Source organism: Mixophyes fleayi, chromosome 5 (genome assembly GCF_038048845.1).
Source record: "Mixophyes fleayi isolate aMixFle1 chromosome 5, aMixFle1.hap1, whole genome shotgun sequence".
NCBI lineage: Eukaryota > Metazoa > Chordata > Amphibia > Anura > Limnodynastidae > Mixophyes > Mixophyes fleayi.
In genome coordinates this window covers 277,173,692-277,193,844 of record NC_134406.1, presented here as the reverse complement: position 1 = coordinate 277,193,844, position 20,153 = coordinate 277,173,692, and the positions used below count along the sequence as shown (strand labels likewise).

Genomic DNA, 20,153 nt, shown 5'->3' with positions numbered 1-20,153 from the left:
TCTGCCTCCCCCCCACTAATCCAGGCAACTCCTCTCAAGACTCATCTGCAAAGTGTGGGTACGAGGAACTCTATGTCCCAACTCTACTCAAACCTTAACTGTTCACTTGCCCCGAATGACCTAGACTTACCAACAAATACATTTATATGTGTTGCATAGAGTATACCTTACTCCAACGGGTTTGCATCGTATGGACCGGAGAGCTGACTCGTCCTGTCCAAAATGTTGCTCAATGTCTGCTGATTTCTGGCATATGCTGTGGGAGTGTCAGGTTGTAAATACTTTTTGGTCAGAAGTTTGGGAATGTGTTCTTAATACGCCTGACCAACCTGATTTTCACAAGTGAAGAGCGCTGGTTAATCCCACTGTACAACATGAAAGGTATGTGTACACTAGTAGAAATGCTAAATCAAAATATCATAAAATATGGTCCAGATGGTATTCGACTAGATATCGAGCTTGTTCTGATGATTTGGTGTCCTCTGATTAATATATGTTTTGGAGGTTGGGGACAGGGGGTCAATGTGGAAGACTCGTTCCATGTAAAGGTTTGAAATTTCGCTGCACTTTTCATTTTTTACTATTAAAAACTATCTGTGGTGAACCATATAATCTTACTCTTCAATAATGCTGTCACGTACATTCAGGGAAAAAGACTTTCTGGTTTTATTGTGAACATTGGTCTATAAACAGATTTCCTGTGAACTACCGAATGTCATTTTGGAAGCATTGCATTTCTAAGATGTAATGTTTGTGTATTTGTTTTGTTTGGTTTATTTTTGTTTTGTATGTGCTTAAAAAATACAAATAAAAAGTATCTGATTTAAAAAAAAAAAAAAGAAGCATATAAAAGGAGTAACTTTGCACCTGGGCAAAACCATGCTGCATTGAGGGGAACAGATTTATAGTTGGGGTAGTAAAAATAAAGTATTTCGATGCTACATGAAAAAGCAGCCAGTAATTAACTTATATGCTTAATAATTAACTAATTTGCACACCATGTATTGTAACATGGTTTTTCCCAGGGCAAATTTACTCCTATTTTGCATGTTCTCCTTAATGACTCAGACCCAACGTGTCTAAACAGCTTCCTCTCAGGGTCTAGTACGTACAGTGATGTAACCTCTGTGATATAAAGTGTCCTCCTATGAAATGTGCAAATCTCTACATTATTCACTTCCTCCCAGCACCCCACAGATATCACAGTGTAACTGCCCCAGGTCCTCCCAGAGTCTCCCCTTCCCAGGCCCCCTCCCTCCTCCTCCGACATCCAGCCTCAATCCAGCCAGAAGATTGTTCCCTAAACCACACGCAGGAGATAATCTGCGGAGAGCCCGTATGTATTATCTACATCTATATTCTCTCATTGTACCGCACTCTATGTATGTTCTCTCAGCATTACAGAGTTTTACTTACAGTTACAGATATTTCCTAATATATATAGTTATAATATTTACTTATATTTACAGTTGTTTAATTACATTTAAAGTTATTCACTTATATTTAGAGTTATTTAGTTACATTTTAAAGTCATTTACTTTTATTTACAGTTATTTAGTTACATTTACAGATAATTATTATTCTGGAGTTGTAGTGAAAGTGAAACTGTGGACTCGGAGGGTCGGGGGGGGGGGGAATTCACTGATCTTAGATTGCAAAACAGACTCATGAAAAGAACCCCCCCACCCTTACTTTCATCATCTCTCCGTCCCTCTCCTCCTCTTCCTACAACATCAAGGAAAGTACAATCTTTATATTAGAAGCACAATGTGTCAGACATATAGTGCACAGTGGCTCAGTGGTTAGCACTTCTGCCTCACATCACTGAGGTCATGAGTTTGATTCCCAACCATGGCCTTATCTGTGTGGAGTTTGTATGTTCTCCCTGTGTGGGTTTCCTCTGGGTGCTCTAGTTTCCTCCCACACTCCATAAAACATTCTGGTAGGTTAATTGGCTGCTAACAAATTGACCCTAGTCTGTGTGTGTGTGTGTGTGTTAGTGAAGTTAGACTGTAAGCTCCAATGGGGCAGGGACTGAGTGAGTTCTCTGTACAGTGCTGCGGAATTAGTGGCGCTATATAAATAAATGGTGATGATGATGATGATATAGTATCTATGTGCTCAGTTGTCCCTCAGCCAGGATACAGTATACATGGAGATGATAATAACATGTCATTAACAAAGAGCTTTACTGTGTGGGCAATGTCCTTATTTGTCTGTCTAGTGGCTCGATAGGTGGACGGACACATCTCGATTTAGGAACTGCAAGCAGAAAACTTATACGTATACTTTTGCGTTAAAAAGTCCACCCTCCTGCAACTTCAGTGTGCCAACTGCTTTTGTACAATCTATCGTTGAACCACAAGCACCAGCATGCCTTCCCAGTCAATGGCCTGCTAGTGCGGCTGGAACATTGTAGCTGCACAATAGCAAAAAACAAAACACACAAACACATATTTCAATTGAATAAAACACTTCACAATCCCTCGTTCGACACTATATTATAAAATAAAACCTGTTTACATCAGATCAGGAACAAACTAATGATACATCCTTCTGTCTTTGTAATGGGGAAATATATCTGTTTTTTTAATGTTTATAGTTTACATGAATTCCGGATTGTAACGGGTCACATTTGGTCTTGAATCCCATCGCCCTGGATCCTTTTCTGGCATTGATACAGTGGCGAGGAGATAAAGACAATGACAATTTATTGCGCTCGAGCGAAAAGTGACCCCAGCTATGAACTGAATAGGACTTTTTGTACCCACCTTATACTAACAATAGGGAGATAACAGAGACCAGCAAGAAACTCTAGTGCTAAGGTGAAGATTTGAATTGTGTGAGGCTAAAAATGTAAAAACAGGGAGCGGGCGCTGAGTCCCAGGCGTTTTGCTCAAAATCGTTGCTTTTGAGAGAACGACAGAGCATACAGGAGACCCATACATACCCGTATCCATACAGGAGACCCATACATACCCGTACCCATACAGGAGACCCATACATACCCGTACCCATACAGGAGACCCATACATACCCGTACCCATACAGGAGACCCATACATACCTGTACCCATACAGGAGACCCATACATACCTGTACCCATACAGGAGACCCATACATACCCATACCCATACAGGAGACCCATACATACCCGTACCCATACAGAAGACCCATACATATCCGTACCGATACAGGAGACCCATACATACCCGTATCCATACAGGAGACCCATATATACCTGTATCCATACAGGAGACCGCAGGAGGGAGAGTTCTCCACTTTTGTTCTTTACCTCAATGTGTTGTTTACAAATGAGATACAGAGTCCTGAAGGTGTCTTGAAATTATTAATATTTGATTTAATCACAAGTTTTACTAGAACTGTACACAGCATTTATATTAACTGTTCCCCTCGCCCTTGTAGCTTACACTCTATTCCTGGAATCTGTTCTGGGGTGTAATACTCAAGGTTACCAACACCTGATGTGACCTAACACACATCAGCGTAATCCTCATCTTGTTTTATTTATACAGCGGCACAGAATCTGCAGCGCAGCACAATCAGCACAAAATAAACAGCAAAGTACAAATAAGATGCGAGAGAAAGAACAGATTCAGTAAACACCATACAAGAGACAATAGAGAAAACAACATAAGACATCAGCAGAACAAAGGAACCTTTTTCTCTGATGTATATAATGCCAACATATGATGTTGCGCTGTACAATCAGAGAATGTTTATTCAATCGCCCAGCAGAGCTTACAATCTAAATTGAAATGAAATTACTTGTGTGTTTTTGGAGTGTGGGGGAAAACTGGCGCAAACACGAGGAGCACATCACACACATAGCGCCCTGGTGGGAATCAGACGCACGGCCAGGCGGCTGTGCCACGTCCTACCCGTGGTCCTCTCCTGATAAACCTGTCTGTGGATTCTGTTGTATTCACATGGATTAATCTGGAGGATAAGAGGGAAAGTGGGTCAGGAAATTGGAAATGTCAGTGAGGATGGCAGACATGGAGACTGTCTGTTATTGTTACTTACATACTGCTGGATGTACTTTCAGCTCCCAGTGATCATGCTCATCATCAATTTATATAGCGCCACTAATTCCGTAGCGCTGTACAGAGAACTCACTCACATCAGTCCCTCCCTGCACCATTGGAGCTTACAGTCTAAATTCCCTAATATACACACACACACACTCACACACAGACTAGGGTCAATTTGAGCGCAGCCCATTAACCTACCAGTATGTTTTTGGAGTGTGGGAGGAAACCGGAGCACCCGGAGGAAACCCACGCAAACACGGGGAGAACATACAAACTCCTCACAGATAAGGCCATGGACGGGAATCAAACTCTGTGGTATCTTCTGAATAGATTGTGATATACCACCTTTCTGTAACCACTGACAACAGACATTATCACTCACAACCAGTCATCTGCCATCCTCTAAGGCCAGGAATGCCCGCTGGACTTTAAACGTAAACCCTAAGGATTTATGGGAACAGACAGGAAATATTCCATGTGTCAGTCTGCAAACAGCTTCTGCAGCCGACAGCTCCAGGCCAGGTATAAGCAATAGGCCCTTTATATACAGCCCATCGCCAATATCAGGCTGGCATCGCACTTGTTTTGTACAAGTTACAGAGAATGTGTTAATATAGACACACACTACCCCGAAGCCAATTGTGAAGCCAAATTCTGTGTGTGTGTATATATATATATACTGTATATACACATGTTCTGGGCCTTACACAAATATGTAACCTATGCTTTCATTTCTTTCATTCCTCATTGTCTGCTGGTATCAGTGGCTGTTCTGTTACAACACTATAATTATATATAACTGGACATTTGTGAGCCAGATAGAGGAATATTCCAGCCCCCCCTCGCTGCCCCCGCAGCTCAGCAGAATGTGAGCGAAACAATTGTGTTTACAGCGAGAGCGCGTCCTGCAGCTGGACTGTGGCGGCTTCCTGTAAACACATTATTTCCACACAGTGTTTCCCCCCAGCTCATGGGAACCACAGCGCTCACGTGGAAACAATCGAATGCGGCGTCATTAGGAGATTGGGGCTCTGGGAGGTCTGTAATAGAGATGTTTTCTGTGACTCTTTCAGATCCAGACCAATTCTGAGACATGTTATAATATCCACAAGTGTACATGTAAAAGTATTCATACCCATATATACCTATATATCGGGGTATATTTACTAAAGCTTCTAAAAGGAAAAGTGGAGATGTTGCCCATAGTAACCAATCAGATTCTAGCTATCATTTATCTAGTACATTGTAGAACATGAGAGCTAGAATCTGATTGGTTGTATATTACACCCGTCCCGTCCCTCTATTACCTCTTACCCTGATGATTGTTAAACAGATTCTGATTTTTAAAACTTTATATAAACATCAAGAACACTGAAGGTTTTATTGCAACAAACATTATCTTTTACAGTGCAATTAGAGGACTTTTTTCAGACACAGCAATCTCTGAGCCAATGGAGCTTGCAATCTAATTTCCAAACCACAGGCACATAAACCCACAAGAACAGCAAGGCCATTTAGTCAGTAGCCGATTAACCTTTGGACCATGAGAGGAAGACGAGGCACCCAGAGGAAGGACATACACTCCAGAGTGTAGGATGAAACCAGTGGGTGTAAGAAGCGTGGGCACCCCAGCCCCTCACCCCACCCCAGGGTCCCCATCCCTCCCTACCTTCTGCTCCGGTCAGACTGGGCGTCCGGTGCAGGGCTCAGCGCTACTCTCCACACCCAGCACTCACATGGAGACTAACAGGTAAGGAGCAGCTCGTGCTCCATGTCCTCAATAATAACACTGAATGAGTAATTTTATGTCTCTGTAGCGCCCCATGAACCATAGCACCCCAGGCAGGAGCCTAAATTCACCTAATGGTGGCGCCAAAGTGAAGACAAAGCAATGTGAGACAGCAGTGCTAACCAGTGAGCAATGGCTGCCAGCTATCAGGAAATTTACTGACAGTAAAACAACATCAGACGTTCACCCATCAGTATGTAATTAAAATGTAATTAACTCTACTCCCGATCTGAGAGCTGGATGGTGAGAGACAGACTATCACTGAGAGAGCATCAGTGGTGATAGGTACCAGTGTAATGTCTGCGAGACTCACTTCATCATCATATAATACGGACAATTATCTGAAATATCTTCATATTTTCTGTGTTTTGTGAGTCTACGGACGCAAAAAAAATGTTCCATTTGTTTTGTGTGTTCAATGCTGTTAAATAGAGTGTAATGAGTCCTGTAATGAGTCCACATTCTACCTCCCGCAGTTATCAGACGTCTCAGATTGATCTTTGACCAGAGAAACTGACGGAAGAGCTGACAATCATCGCCATGAAGACCGCCGCTAGGACATGGTGGATCATTTCTGTGCTTCTTGTTCTGGCCGCAGAGGGTGATGTCCCATTGGATAAACTCACGGAGATCCAGAACAAGGCGGTTAGGCTGGTCATGGAAAATTTCCATAATAAGGACAACCTGAAGAATGGATTCAAATTGTCCTCCGTGCTGGAAGCCGGTCAAATTGTAAGTGGTCTAGATCAGAGAGTGGGGTACACGGGTCAGCTTGGATACTAGATATCATTTAAATACTGTGCTGTGCTATATACTACATGGGAGAAGGATGACGCTGCAACCAGGGACCCAGACCATAAGGGCCACATTGCTCCCTGACATTCCTGAGGCGTGCTAGAATGGAGATTATTCCTGCAGTAGATCCAGCAGATATGACATCAATATGACTGACCCAGTATCTGGTTGGATTCATCTGTCTATGGGAACTTGGCCGTTTATGAGAAGGTTCATTGGTCAAACAAGGTGCAGGAATGGAGCAGTCAGGAGTGGACCTCGGACTTATGTGTGGCAGTGGTGGCACATCTGGCCCAGGCGTGGTAGAAAGTAAGAGAGGACACTATAGACAAGAACCCCAGATGGAGAACGTAACAAGTTGTCTTAATATCGGTAACATTGTATTGGAACCACATCTCCCATAGTGATGATTATAATCACAAGGATCCAAGCTTCAACTTCTGCTAACCCCACATCTGGTGCTTTGTCTCGCACTGTGTTCACCAGCTATTGTCTACCGATCGCTATGTCACTCCCTGATTGGTGGTGTTTCTACTTTTGGTTCCTCTGGGGGCATGTTCTTCATATCTTTTATAGATCACTATTTTGGAGACAACTTAGAACTGTGCTATCTAGTAACTGCAGAGGATCGGAGCGCATGAGTCAGATAGATGTAAACATAACTAACAGCTTGAACACTTGTTCACTATAACTAAATGTAATTATAATGCTAACACCAGACATATCACGAATGGAACTTCTCACCCCTGAGTGAGTACTCTACAGCTGGGTCCTTCCCTTTAGGGTTCACTCCTAACTTCTTCCACGCTCTGTGCCTGATCAGCCACTACCGCCTCGCACAACTCCAAGATCCCCCTTGACGGCCCCATTTTAGTCCTACCAGGGACCAAAGGCTCTTGTAGCTCATAAACCGCCTAATGAGCTCCCTTACTGTCAGAGATTAAAAGGGCCACTACTATCTAAAATTCAGATATTTATATATGAACTATAGAGATACAATTATCCCCCCATGCCATTGTAGACAGCTAAAGCTTCTCCTACATCTTTAGGCCTTTGTCCTAATGGAACATGAAATCGGTTAAAAAGCTGACACTGCAGATATTTGAGCTGCTGTGAATTCCATGGACATTGCTGGGCCTGACCTTGTGTATTAATCCACCAATCCACACCGTACAATTCTGTCGAGCAAGTCTACAAAGCTGTCAATCAGTGGTGTAGCCTGCCAGTATGGGGAGTCAGCAGTTTTGTCCCTCCACACTCCCCAACCCCATTTGCCTATTGTGTCCAGATGCCCCTGTTTCCAATAGAAAGTCTTGATTTTTAAGAGGCAAATATTTTTGGGCAATTATCAAATTTTAATATGGTGTCCAACAATTTTTATTAACAACCCTATTGTCAATCAATCTTATTTCCCTCCTGACAATCAGAACCTGGAACTGAGAGGTGAAGGAGCATTGTGGATATATTCAGTGAAGCAAAAATACCACAGTACTTTCATGTGTATTATAGATCTCAGTAATACACAGACTTTCATATACGTTGTGTTTTTATTTATTTGTAGTATCCAAAGCATCGATTTTTTTTATGTCAAAAATAAAGGGTCGATCGGATATGATGTATTAAATAAGTCATGCCAGACTTTTTCCACCTTTAATGTGACGAACAAAATCCAAGTGAACAACATACAGACAATTTTTAGGGACAATAAGCTGTTTGCGTATGTTTGCACACCCTTTCACAATGGGGCTGTAGCTTTGCTCATAGTTAAACAATCACATTTAAAGTCATGTTCAAAGCAGAATATACCACCGCCCCATTAAAGGGTCACCTGGTTCCCACGCTCCGCCCCCTTTTTATCAGTATTTATAATGTATGGAAACAAGCGCTTACCTGTTCATCATCACACTTCTATTTGACAAGGGAGCTAGCAGTTTTTAAGCCGTTCTCTGAGAACAGTGAACCTGGACTGAGGTTGCACAATGTAACAATAAACCTATTAATAACTTCCTCACTGATTGTCCTTGTATAGTGTTACTGACCGGATCTGTCTTCTTATAGGAATATGGTTCTGGGATATTTGTCAATCTGGAGTTCACTATACAACAGACGACCTGTCAGAAACATCAGTGGACACAGTCGGACTGCGAGTTCACGAGGAACAAGGTGAGGGTCTCACAAGCCTGTGTTGTAGGACCCTATGGTATCTAATGTTTGGGAATCAATCTAATTCTTATTGCGTTACACTCATTCATCCAGAACTGCAGCATGGTAAAATCCCCAAATCAGGTAACCAACATTTTACATATTTAGCCCCATACTTCCTCCAATATATACTGTAGCCCCCTAATGTTTGATTTTGGGCTCCTTATGGTGGATTCAGCAGTGATCAGATTCTGTTTTAGAATCACAGGCATCAGATTGAGTAGATAATGTCACCTGAACTGGCTGATTATTGGCTGATCAAGGGATCCTGTACCTAAGGATCCTGCAGCAACATTTCCAGGCTGCTGTGCTTGGAAAATGTAAAGTTAGGAGTCTTAAGTTTCTCTTTATTAACACAATGAGTAGGAGAAAAGAAAAAGATTACCATGTCAGTATTATATAAATAACATACTAGTAGGTTAATTGGCTGCTATCAAAATTGACCCTAGTCTCTCTCTCTCTCTCTCTCTCTCTCTCTCTCTCTCTCTCTCTCTCTCTCTCTCTCTCCCTCTCTGTGTGTATATTAGGGGAATTTAGACTGTAAGCTCCAATGGGGCAGGGACTGATGTGAATGAGTTCTCTGTACAGCGCTGCGGAATCAGTGGCGCTATATAAATAAATGGTGATGATGATGATGATGATGATTGAAGTGCAAATTAAAATTCCATAAACTTACATAAATTGTGTAAAGATCCTCAGATGCAGCTATAAATTGAAGAAGGTCCCTTGTAAGTGATCTAAATGATCTAGTACTAATGAAGCAATCTGGTCCAAAAGAAAAAACAATAAATACAGATACTGCTCACTGTTATAGGGGAAGAAACAAGTAGTCTGGAAATCTGCTAATGACCATTTAATAACTTATTTGTAACAAGATTTGTTTACTCTATTAGCATAGATGATAATACAATACATTACATTCATTGCCTGTTTTATAAATATACATGTTTTATTTGTTATATATCTGTGTGTGGGGGAGGGTGTATCAGAATCACAGTTTAAGGGTGTTTGTGTGTGTGTGAGGGTGTCTGGATCAGTGTTACCTATTGTACTGTGTGTGTGGGGGGCGGAGTGCATGGGGAAGATAAACTGAGGCTGCTCCCCATCCAACAAGACATATACTTCCACTCCTCGCCGCTCTATAAAACTAAGATACCATTTATATCCCAATAGCACTCACAATCATTACACATGAGCCAAAAACCACATATTCTCCCATTTTTTATTATTCCAGCTATCTCAATCAAACTTCAGCTTTCTCACATAGATTGTCTTAATTCCCCTTATCATGATATAACTCTAAGTCACAAAAACCAATTGTGTCCTTTGTGACGTGGAGGTAAATTTGAGGTTACAATAATAAAAGTTGTATAAGTTTCAAAAATATCCAATTACATTACATCTTCCTTGCAAATAAATATAACTTCACCCATATGATAATACCATAGGGCCAAGTTCATGCTAAAAAGCTTATGGCCCCTTATGTGTTTTAATTCCCAGAAACCCATGCATTAAGTAGCATAACTAGGCACAAATCTGGTCCCCATTGCCATCCCGCGTACCTGCACAAAAATAGTTTTTTTGACATTGAAAATATTTATTACTTAAAATGAAAGAAATACTCTATGGGATAAAATCTATTTACATCTTTTTCCATCCATCTCCAAGAATAATTTAGAGGCTTCACATCCCTAGGAATTAATAATTGAAGTATGAAGTGAGAAAACATAATTTTTTCAATCAATATCCTGAAGGATTCCAATAAATTTACCTTTTTATGTAGGAATAAATTAACATAGTTTGAAAGATTAGCCATAAAAGACAATGCCTAAAATATAATGTCCTCCTCCCCTTTCCCCTGGGGGATTGATTTAATCTTTATGTCGTTTTGGGGGAAAAAAGAAGTATTGAATCATAGGATACTTTTACTCAGAAACTAAAATTCTTTCTTATTTAAAATGCTCAAATGAAAAGCCCTAGAAAGCTGAATGTTCAATTTCAATTTTCAATCAAAATTGGCATAAATATATACAATGCTACATGTATGGAGATATTCCTCTATATAATGCTATTATTATTATTACCCATAATAACTGATCTCCTTCTTTATCTACTTGATTAATGACGATATTTGGACTAATTTTTACAATTATGTGTTGATATAAATCTATGACTTGGGGATCGACTGATTTTATGCTACTACCAAAGCTGATTCATTTTTAATAACATATTTTGAGTGTAAGATTTCTAACTAATGTATTCATATCTATAAAGGTTCTAAATTAATCAAATGATTTGTATGTGCAAAGAAAGTTATACATGAAAACTTATAATTAGAGTCATTAAAGTGCAAATGACTTGGAATAAAAAAGGCTAAAGAAGGGGAGAAAACGGGGGGGGGGGGGGGGGGTGTCATACTGCCACTTCTCCTGCTGCTATATTGTAACACAATCACATTCCTGTAACTTACATTATATATATCTCTAATATATAAATGCTTAGTGGCGTCTGTCTGTCTGTGTGTGTGTGAAAAAGAAAAACCAAGTTGCAGCGCCACCTGCTGGGTGGAGTTATACACTGACCTACTAAATTCTTAGTGTGTGTGGGAAAAAAAATTCAAAAAGGGCTGAAATTTGGTAGGGCTCAAACTCATTTTCGTGAGGTAATTTTACCTCATGAACACACATGTGTAGAGGCGTGCGTTAGTGTGTGTGTGTGTGTGTGTGTGTGTGTGTGTGTGGAAAAAACTATTTTCTCAGAAAGGGCTCATCCAATTGACCTGAAATTTGGTATACTGACATTATTTGACAAAAAAATTAGAATAGTCAAGTCAGTTAACTTCCATCATCCCCCCTTCCCCCCGTGGGAGGGGTAGTAAAGGCTAAATTTATGAGTTGAGGGGTCAAACTCATTTTCGTGAGGTAATTTTACCTCATGAACACACATTAAAAAGGCCGCTTACGTCGGGAAGTAACGCTCTTCCCCTGAGGAGGCCTGGGCTAGGCCCAAATGCATGACAAGAACCTTTTTAAGACCTTAAGTAGCTTGATTTGACTAGAATGCATGAGTATCATGCACGGGTTAACTTGTATATATATATATATACACAGTGGTGGAAGTGGGGGGTATACAGGAGTGTGTCATACCGCCACTTCTACTACTTCTACATTGTAACACAATCACGTTCCAGTCACCTAAATTCCCATTACGTGTTTTATTCCATCAATTTTACATTTTAAATTCGACCACTGTATATTAGTATATTGTCTAATACGATATTATGCAACATCAGTTCATTCTCACTTCTCTTGTTAAATAAAGATCAAGTTCAACTGCTTTTCCTGCTTCAAGTTTGATTATGAAGATGAAGTTCAATCTCAAGTCATTGATTGCGCTCGCCCACATTTCGTGAAGGTAATTATCGGTCAATCGAAAGTAAATCAGATATTAAATATTGACTTGAATATTGCATTAAGCACCTGGTAATAGAGCAGAACGATATATTTACTCACTAAAGCTCTTTTATGAAAGGACAATGTACAAACCTAACAAAACAATTTCCACCGCACCAAGCTTAACCTCTTATTAGTTGGAAATATCTTCTCATCTTGTCATTCAGGGAGGTGCTCCTACACAATGTAAACATGTTAGCTAAGAGGGGGGGAAAAGGGGGGGGGGGGTGAATGTGTATATTGGGCACTCTTTTCATTCAGTATATCTAATAAGATGCTGTTAAGAATAATATCTTTATTAAGGTAAAAGAATAGTCTGTTAGCGAAATAATTAAAAACACTAAGTGAATGAGTATGATCACCAAATAAACATTGTAAAGATTCTGTTAAGAAGCAGTAAAACTACTACTGTGCTGTCTCACTGTGTTCTAATAGCATTCAACGCATGCGTGTTGAATGTAACATCAATACTTGATGAATGAGATACAGAGCTTACTTTAATCCAGTGCTGCACGTTGTCATGCTCCACATTGTATGAGATATGAGGGACAGGCTGGTTAAGGTGATATCATACTTTATATATCACAAACATATATATGATCCTATCTCTCTGTCTCTCGCTTTTTCTCTCTCTCTGTCTGTCTCTCTCTGTGTCTCTCTGTGTCTCTGTCTCTCTGACTCTGTCTGTGTCTCTCTCTCTCTCTGTCTCTCTCTCTCTCTGTGTCTCTGTCTCTCTCTCTCTCTGTCTCTCTCTCTCTCTCTCTCTGTCTCTCTCTGTGTCTCTGTCTCTCTCTCTGCCTCTGTCGTTCTCTGTCTCTTTGTCTCTGTCTCTGTCTCTCTCTGTCTCTCTGTCGCTGTCTCTGTCTCTCTCTCTCTCTGTGTCTCTGTCACTCTCTCTCTCTGTCTCTCTCTCTGCCTCTCTCTGTTGTTCTCTGTCTCTTTGTCTCTGTCTCTGTCTCTCTCTGTCTCTCTGTCGCTGTCTCTGTCTCTCTCTCTCTCTCTGTGTCTCTGTCTCTCTCTGTCTCTCTCTCTGCCTCTCTCTGTTGTTCTCTGTCTCTTTGTCTCTGTCTCTGTCTCTCTCTGTCTCTCTGTCACTGTCTCTGTCTCTCTCTCTCTCTGTGTCTCTGTCTCTCTCTCTCTCTCTGCCTCTCTCTGTCGTTCTCTGTCTCTTTGTCTCTGTCTCTGTCTCTCTCTGTCACTGTCTCTGTCTCCCTATAGGACCGAGTTGCCCAAAGAAAAAAGACCTGCAGAGAAGTAGAGATGAAAAATGCCGGGAAAATAATAGGAAGTTACAGTTTCCTGAAATCCCAGTGAGCGTCTCTCGGAAGGAGAAAGGTATGAGAAGGATCAGGACCGCTGAAGAGGAGAATGATAGGTGGTTTATATTATACACTATATGGACAAAAGTATTGGCCACACCTGTTAAATATTGAATTGAGGTGTTACAATCAGACCCGTTGCCAGAGGTGTATAACATCCAGCACCAGCCATGCAGTCTACATTTGCAAACATTTGTGAAACAAAATGGGTCGTTCTGAAGAGCTCAGTGACACCAAGCGTGGTACTGTGATAGGATGTGTGATACTGTGATAGGATGTGCGGTACTGTGATAGGATGTGCGGTACTGTGATAGGATGTGTGGTACTGTGATAGGATGTGTGGTACTGTGATAGGATGTGCGGTACTGTGATAGGATGTTAGGATGTGTGGTACTGTGATAGGATGTGTGGTACTGTGATAGGATGTGTGGTACTGTGATAGGATGTGTGGTACTGTGATAGGATGTGTGGTACTGTGATAGGATGTGTGGTACTGTGATAGGATGTGTGGTACTGTGATAGGATGTGCGGTACTGTGATAGGATGTGTGGTACTGTGATAGGATGTGTGGTACTGTGATAGGATGCGCGGTACTGTGGTACTGTGATAGGATGTGTGGTACTGTGATAGGATGTGTGGTACTGTGATAGGATGTGCGGTACTGTGATAGGATGTGCGGTACTGTGATAGGATGTGTAGTACTGTGATAGGATGTGTAGTACTGTGATAGGATGTGCGGTACTGTGATAGGATGTGTTGTACTGTGATAGGATGCGTGGTACTGTGATAGGATGTGTGGTACTGTGATAGGATGTGTGGTACTGTGATAGGATGTGTGGTACTGTGATAGTATGTGTGGTACTGTGATAGGATGTGCGGTACTGTGATAGGATGTATGGTACTGTGATAGGATGTGTGGTACTGTGATAGGATGTGTGGTACTGTGATAGGATGTGTGGTGCTGTGATAGGATGTGCGGTACTGTGATAGGATGTGCGGTACTGTGATAGGATGTGTGGTACTGTGATAGGATGTGTGGTACTGTGATAGGATGTGAGGTACTGTGATAGGATGTGCGGTACTGTGATAGGATGTGCGGTACTGTGATAGGATGTGCGGTACTGTGATAAGATGTGCGGTACTGTGATAGGATGTGCGGTACTGTGATAGGATGCGCGGTACTGTGATAGGATGTGTGGTACTGTGATAGGATGTGCGGTACTGTGATAGGATGTGCGGTACTGTGATAGGATGTGCGGTACTGTGATAAGATGTGCGGTACTGTGATAGGATGTGCGGTACTGTGATAGGATGTGCGGTACTGTGATAGGATGTGCGGTACTGTGATAGGATGTGTGGTACTGTGATAGGATGTGCGGTACTGTGATAGGATGTGTGGTACTGTGATAGGATGTGTGGTGCTGTGATAGGATGTGAGGTACTGTGATAGGATGCGTGGTACTGTGATAGGATGTGTGACACGGTGATAGGATGTGTGGTGCTGTGATAGGATGTGTGGTACTGTGATAGGATGTGCGGTACTGTGATAGGATGTGCGGTACTGTGATAGGATGTGCGGTACTGTGATAGGATGTGCGGTACTGTGATAGGATGTGTGGTACAGTGATAGGATGTGTGGTACAGTGATAGGATGTGTGACACGGTGATAGGATGTGTGGTACTGTGATAGGATGTGTGGTACTGTGATAGGATGTGTGACACGGTGATAGGATGTGTGGTACTGTGATAGGATGTGTGGTACTGTGATAGGATGTGTGATACTGTGATAGGATGTGTGGTACTGTGATAGGATGTGTGGTACTGTGATAGGATGTGCGGTACTGTGATAGGATGTGTGACACGGTGATAGGATGCGTGGTACTGTGATAGGATGTGTGGTACTGTGATAGGATGTGTGATACTGTGATAGGATGTGTGGTACTGTGATAGGATGTGTGGTACTGTGATAGGATGTGTGATACTGTGATAGGATGTGTGGTACTGTGATAGGATGTGCGGTACTGTGATAGGATGTGTGACACGGTGATAGGATGTGCGATACTGTGATAGGATGTGCGGTACTGTGATAGGATGTGCGGTACTGTGATAGGATGTGCGGTACAGTGATAGGATGTGTGGTACTGTGATAGGATGTGTGACACGGTGATAGGATGTGTGGTACTGTGATAGGATGTGTGGTACTGTGATAGGATGTGTGGTACTGTGATAGGATGTGTGGTACTGTGATAGGATGTGTGGTACTGTGATAGGATGTGTGGTACTGTGATAGGATGTGTGGTACTGTGATAGGATGTGTGGTACTGTGATAGGATGTGTGATACTGTGATAGGATGTGTGACACGGTGATAGGATGTGTGGTACTGTGATAGGATGTGTGGTACTGTGATAGGATGTGTGATACTGTGATAGGATGTGCGGTACTGTGATAGGATGTGTGGTACTGTGATAGGATGTGTGGTACTGTGATAGGATGTGTGATACTGTGATAGGATGTGTGGTACTGTGATAGGATGTGTGGTACTGTGATAGGATGTGTGGTACTGTGATAGGATGCGTGGTACTGTGATAGGATGTGTGGTACTGTGATAGGATGTGTGGTACTGTGATAGGATGTGCGGTACTGTGATAGGATGTGTGGTACTGTGATAGGATGTGCGGTACTGTGATAGGATGCGCGGTACTGTGATAGGATGTGTGGTACTGTGATAGGATACCACCTTTGCAGCAAGACGGTTGGTGAAATTTCATCCCTGCTGGATCTTCCACGGTCAACTGTAAGAGATATTATTAGAAAGTGGAAGCTTTTAGTAACAACAGCAACTCAGCCACGAAGCAGAAAACCACGTAAAATCACAGAGCGGGGTTAACGACTGCTAAGGCGCATGGTGTGTAAAAGTCGCCAACGCTCTGCTGATTCCATTGCTGAAGAGCTCCGAACTTCCACTGACATTAATGTAAGTACAAAAACTGTGCAGCAGGAGCTTAATGGATGGGTTTCCATGGCCGAGCAGCTGCATGCAGCCTCACATCACCAAGACCAATGCCAAGCGTCAGATAAGTGGTGTAAAACACACCGACACTGGACTGTGGAGCAGTGGAAACGTGTTCTGTGGGGTGACACTTCTCTGTTTGGTAGTGAGATGGGCGAGTCTGGGTTTGGGGGATGCCAGGAGAACGTTACCTGCCTGACTGCATTATGCCAGCTGTGAAGTTTGGTGGAGGTGGGATAATGGTATGGGGCTGTTTTTCAGGGTTTGGGCTAGACCCCTTATCTCTAGTGACAGACAATCTTACTGCTTCAGCATACCAAGTCATTTTGGACAATGCTATGATTCCAGCTTTGTGGACACAGTTTGGGGAAGACCCTTTTCTATTCCAACATGACTGTGCCCCAGTGCACACAGCAAGGACTACAAAGACATGGTTTGATGAGCTTGGTGTGGAAGAACTTGACTGGCCGCACAGAGCTCTGACCTCAACCCCATCGAACACCTTTGGAATGAACTGGAACGCAGATTGTGAGCCAGGTCTTCTCGTCCAACATCAGTGTCTGACCTCATAAATGCTCTACAGAATGAATGGGCACAAATTCCCACAGAAACACTCCAACATCTTGTGGAGCCTTCCAAGAAGAGTGGAAGCTGTTATCACTGCAAAAGGGGGACCAACTCCATATTACAGTATATGTATTTGAATACAATGTCATTACAGTCCCTGTTGGTGTAATGGTCAAACGTCCGAATACTTTTGTCCACATAGTGTATATATCAGGATTACCTTAGCTGGTTGTAAGAACTTATGTATATTGTCAGTAACTAAAGTTAGAGATAAGTAAATTGAGGAATGGCACTCACAGGACTACATCACATTGTACCATTGCAGGTCAATGCGTTTTGGCTCTCACAGGAGCCTTTTGCAAGACACATTAACTTCTAATTATAACTTATTATGTAACTTATACTGCTACAATAAATTAATTCACATCTTCCCAAGTCCTGTCTGTCCTATTCCTTCTTGTGCATCCAGTTTTGAATGTACAATTAGTCTGCACACACATCTATTGCCTCGTTCTCAGGGCCTCAGCTAGTTTTATTCACCAGCATCAAAAATAGACAAAATATAAACAAAATCCTGGCCTGTCCGGCTTCTAATACAGAAGGAACACCCTCTCTAAAGGAAGGACCTGTTATCCCAAACATACAAAATAACATCATTCACTGATAACAATTTGCAGGGTGTCCATACAGGCATGGTGAGGATCTGAGGATACAAACCCACAGCTTTTTATCCACATCACATAAGAGCACCTCGTGATTATCAGCGGGGGCCGAGTCATTAAGGCAGCGTACTGAGCACATTGCGCGTTTGTTTTAACCTGCACGTAAATCGGATGTGCTTACTCCTGAAGTCATCGAGGAAAGGATCTCAAGATACGTGTGGTGATGACTATGGGTGTAGGTTCACTCCGCTGTACTAGACCAGACAATGCAGGATATGTACAATGCCAATGTGAAATATAAAATCCTAAAAGAATGCATAGAAATAAAATATATATTCAATTATTGTTACATGTCAATATTATACTCATATGAATGGAGCCCGCCATTCTCTCTCCATTCATAACCCCAGGGACTCTTATACCAGCTTTTGCTACAGCCATAAAGAATATTTGTGGCACTCCTTCCCAAATACAATCTCACTGGGTTCTAAAACACATATGGTAGAAAGATATCTGCCATTTATCACTTCCTGTCACAATATATATATATATATATATATATATATATATATATATATATATAAATGTACATCTGCAAAGCATATCTATCCCAGAAGTAACGGGAAGTTCTGTTACTGTAACAAGGACATACAACGTGTACTATTATCAGCACATACTAATAACTATATACGTATAGCCCATGCTGGTAAGGGCAAATCGTCCATTGGATACTGAGCACCACTGATAGACATACGCAGCACAGAAATCCTCTCTATCTGGGGGGGATTGGGGAGAGGGAGAAGCTAGAAGAGGGAATTGATCACACATCGCTCTGTATTACACATACCATGTAGAGTCTAATCATCCGTCTCCCTAATTTTTTCAGCTCATCTCTAGGATGCGGGAAGAGAAGAACCGTCAGTGAAGGGGAATGATATCCGCATCCACATGAAGATTGTCCCGACTTTCCCAGCTGCGAGATTCCTTTACATCATTTTGTATATATTATTATATCAGAAATATTAATCTTCTCACATCCATAGCGCTGTCACTCAAATAATAAAGGTTACAAAGTGGTGAGAGGCTGCCATTGTATCTCAGATTTATCTCTCGGGTGTTACAGCTGCACAGCTGACGTCTTCCAGGAGAGGATAATAGGGAATAAATCTGAGATTACCTGCACTGCATGTAATAAATGTAAGTATGATGATGGAGGACAGGTAGATGTGTCAGTGTAATGGTCAGTATGATGGTAACAGGTAGATGTGTCAGTGTAATGGTCAGTATGATGATGGGGACAGGTAGATGTGTCAGTGTAATGATCAGTATGATGATGGAGGACAGGTAGATGTGTCAGTGTAATGGTCAGTATGATGATGGGGACAGGTAGATGTGTCAGTGTAATGGTCAGTATGATGATGGGGACAGGTAGATGTGTCAGTGTAATGGTCAGTATGATGATGGGGACAGATAGATGTGTCAGTGTAATGGTCAGTATGATGGTAACAGGTAGATGTGTCAGTGTAATGGTCAGTATGATGATGGAGGACAGGTAGATGTGTCAGTGTAATGGTCAGTATGATGGTAACAGGTAGATGTGTCAGTGTAATGATCAGTATGATGATGGGGGACAGATAGATGTGTCAGTGTAATGGTCAGTATGATGATGGAGGACAGGTAGATGTGTCAGTGTAATGGTCAGTATGATGATGGGGGACAGGTAGATGTGTCAGTGTAATGGTCAGTATGATGATGGGGACAGGTAGATGTGTCAGTGTAATGGTCAGTATGATGGGGACAGGTAGATATGTCAGTGTAATGGTCAGTATGATGATGGGGACAGGTAGATGTGTCAGTGTAATGGTCAGTATGATGATGGGGACAGATAGATGTGTCAGTGTAATGGTCAGTATGATGGTAACAGGTAGATGTGTCAGTGTAATGGTCAGTATGATGATGGGGACAGATAGATGTGTCAGTGTAATGGTCAGTATGATGGTAACAGGTAGATGTGTCAGTGTAATGGTCAGTATGATGATGGGGACAGATAGATGTGTCAGTGTAATGGTCAGTATGATGGTAACAGGTAGATGTGTCAGTGTAATGGTCAGTATGATGATGGGGACAGATAGATGTGTCAGTGTAATGGTCAGTATGATGATGGAGGACAGGTAGATGTGTCAGTGTAATGGTCAGTATGATGATGGGGGAGAGGTAGATATGTCAGTGTAATGGTCAGTATGATGATGGGGGGACAGGTAGATGTGTCAGTGTAATGGTCAGTATGATGATGGGGTCAGGT

The 20,153-nt window shown here is 41.9% G+C and overlaps 1 protein-coding gene across 1 annotated transcript; it reads left to right on the top strand.

The window, feature by feature from the left end:
* Nucleotides 1-1,172: 1,172 nt before the first annotated feature.
* Nucleotides 1,173-18,936, top strand: RARRES2 (retinoic acid receptor responder 2). Its single transcript, XM_075214304.1, has 6 exons — nucleotides 1,173-1,336; nucleotides 6,320-6,575; nucleotides 8,697-8,801; nucleotides 12,162-12,254; nucleotides 13,511-13,627; nucleotides 18,738-18,936. Exons 2-5 carry the CDS (start codon nucleotides 6,384-6,386, stop codon nucleotides 13,604-13,606), a joined length of 486 nt encoding a protein of 161 aa, XP_075070405.1. The 5' UTR covers nucleotides 1,173-1,336; nucleotides 6,320-6,383; the 3' UTR covers nucleotides 13,607-13,627; nucleotides 18,738-18,936.
* Nucleotides 18,937-20,153: the final 1,217 nt, after the last annotated feature.

Bases quoted from the DNA above. Each gene is read 5' to 3' on its own strand.
- RARRES2 (XM_075214304.1), top strand. From the start codon at position 6,384: ATGAAGACCGCCGCTAGGACATGGTGGATCATTTCTGTGCTTCTTGTT. The intron at 6,576-8,696 runs GTAAGTGGTCTA...GTCTTCTTATAG, and splicing joins TGCTGGAAGCCGGTCAAATT to GAATATGGTTCTGGGATATT. The intron at 12,255-13,510 runs GTAATTATCGGT...GTCTCCCTATAG, and splicing joins CTCGCCCACATTTCGTGAAG to GACCGAGTTGCCCAAAGAAA.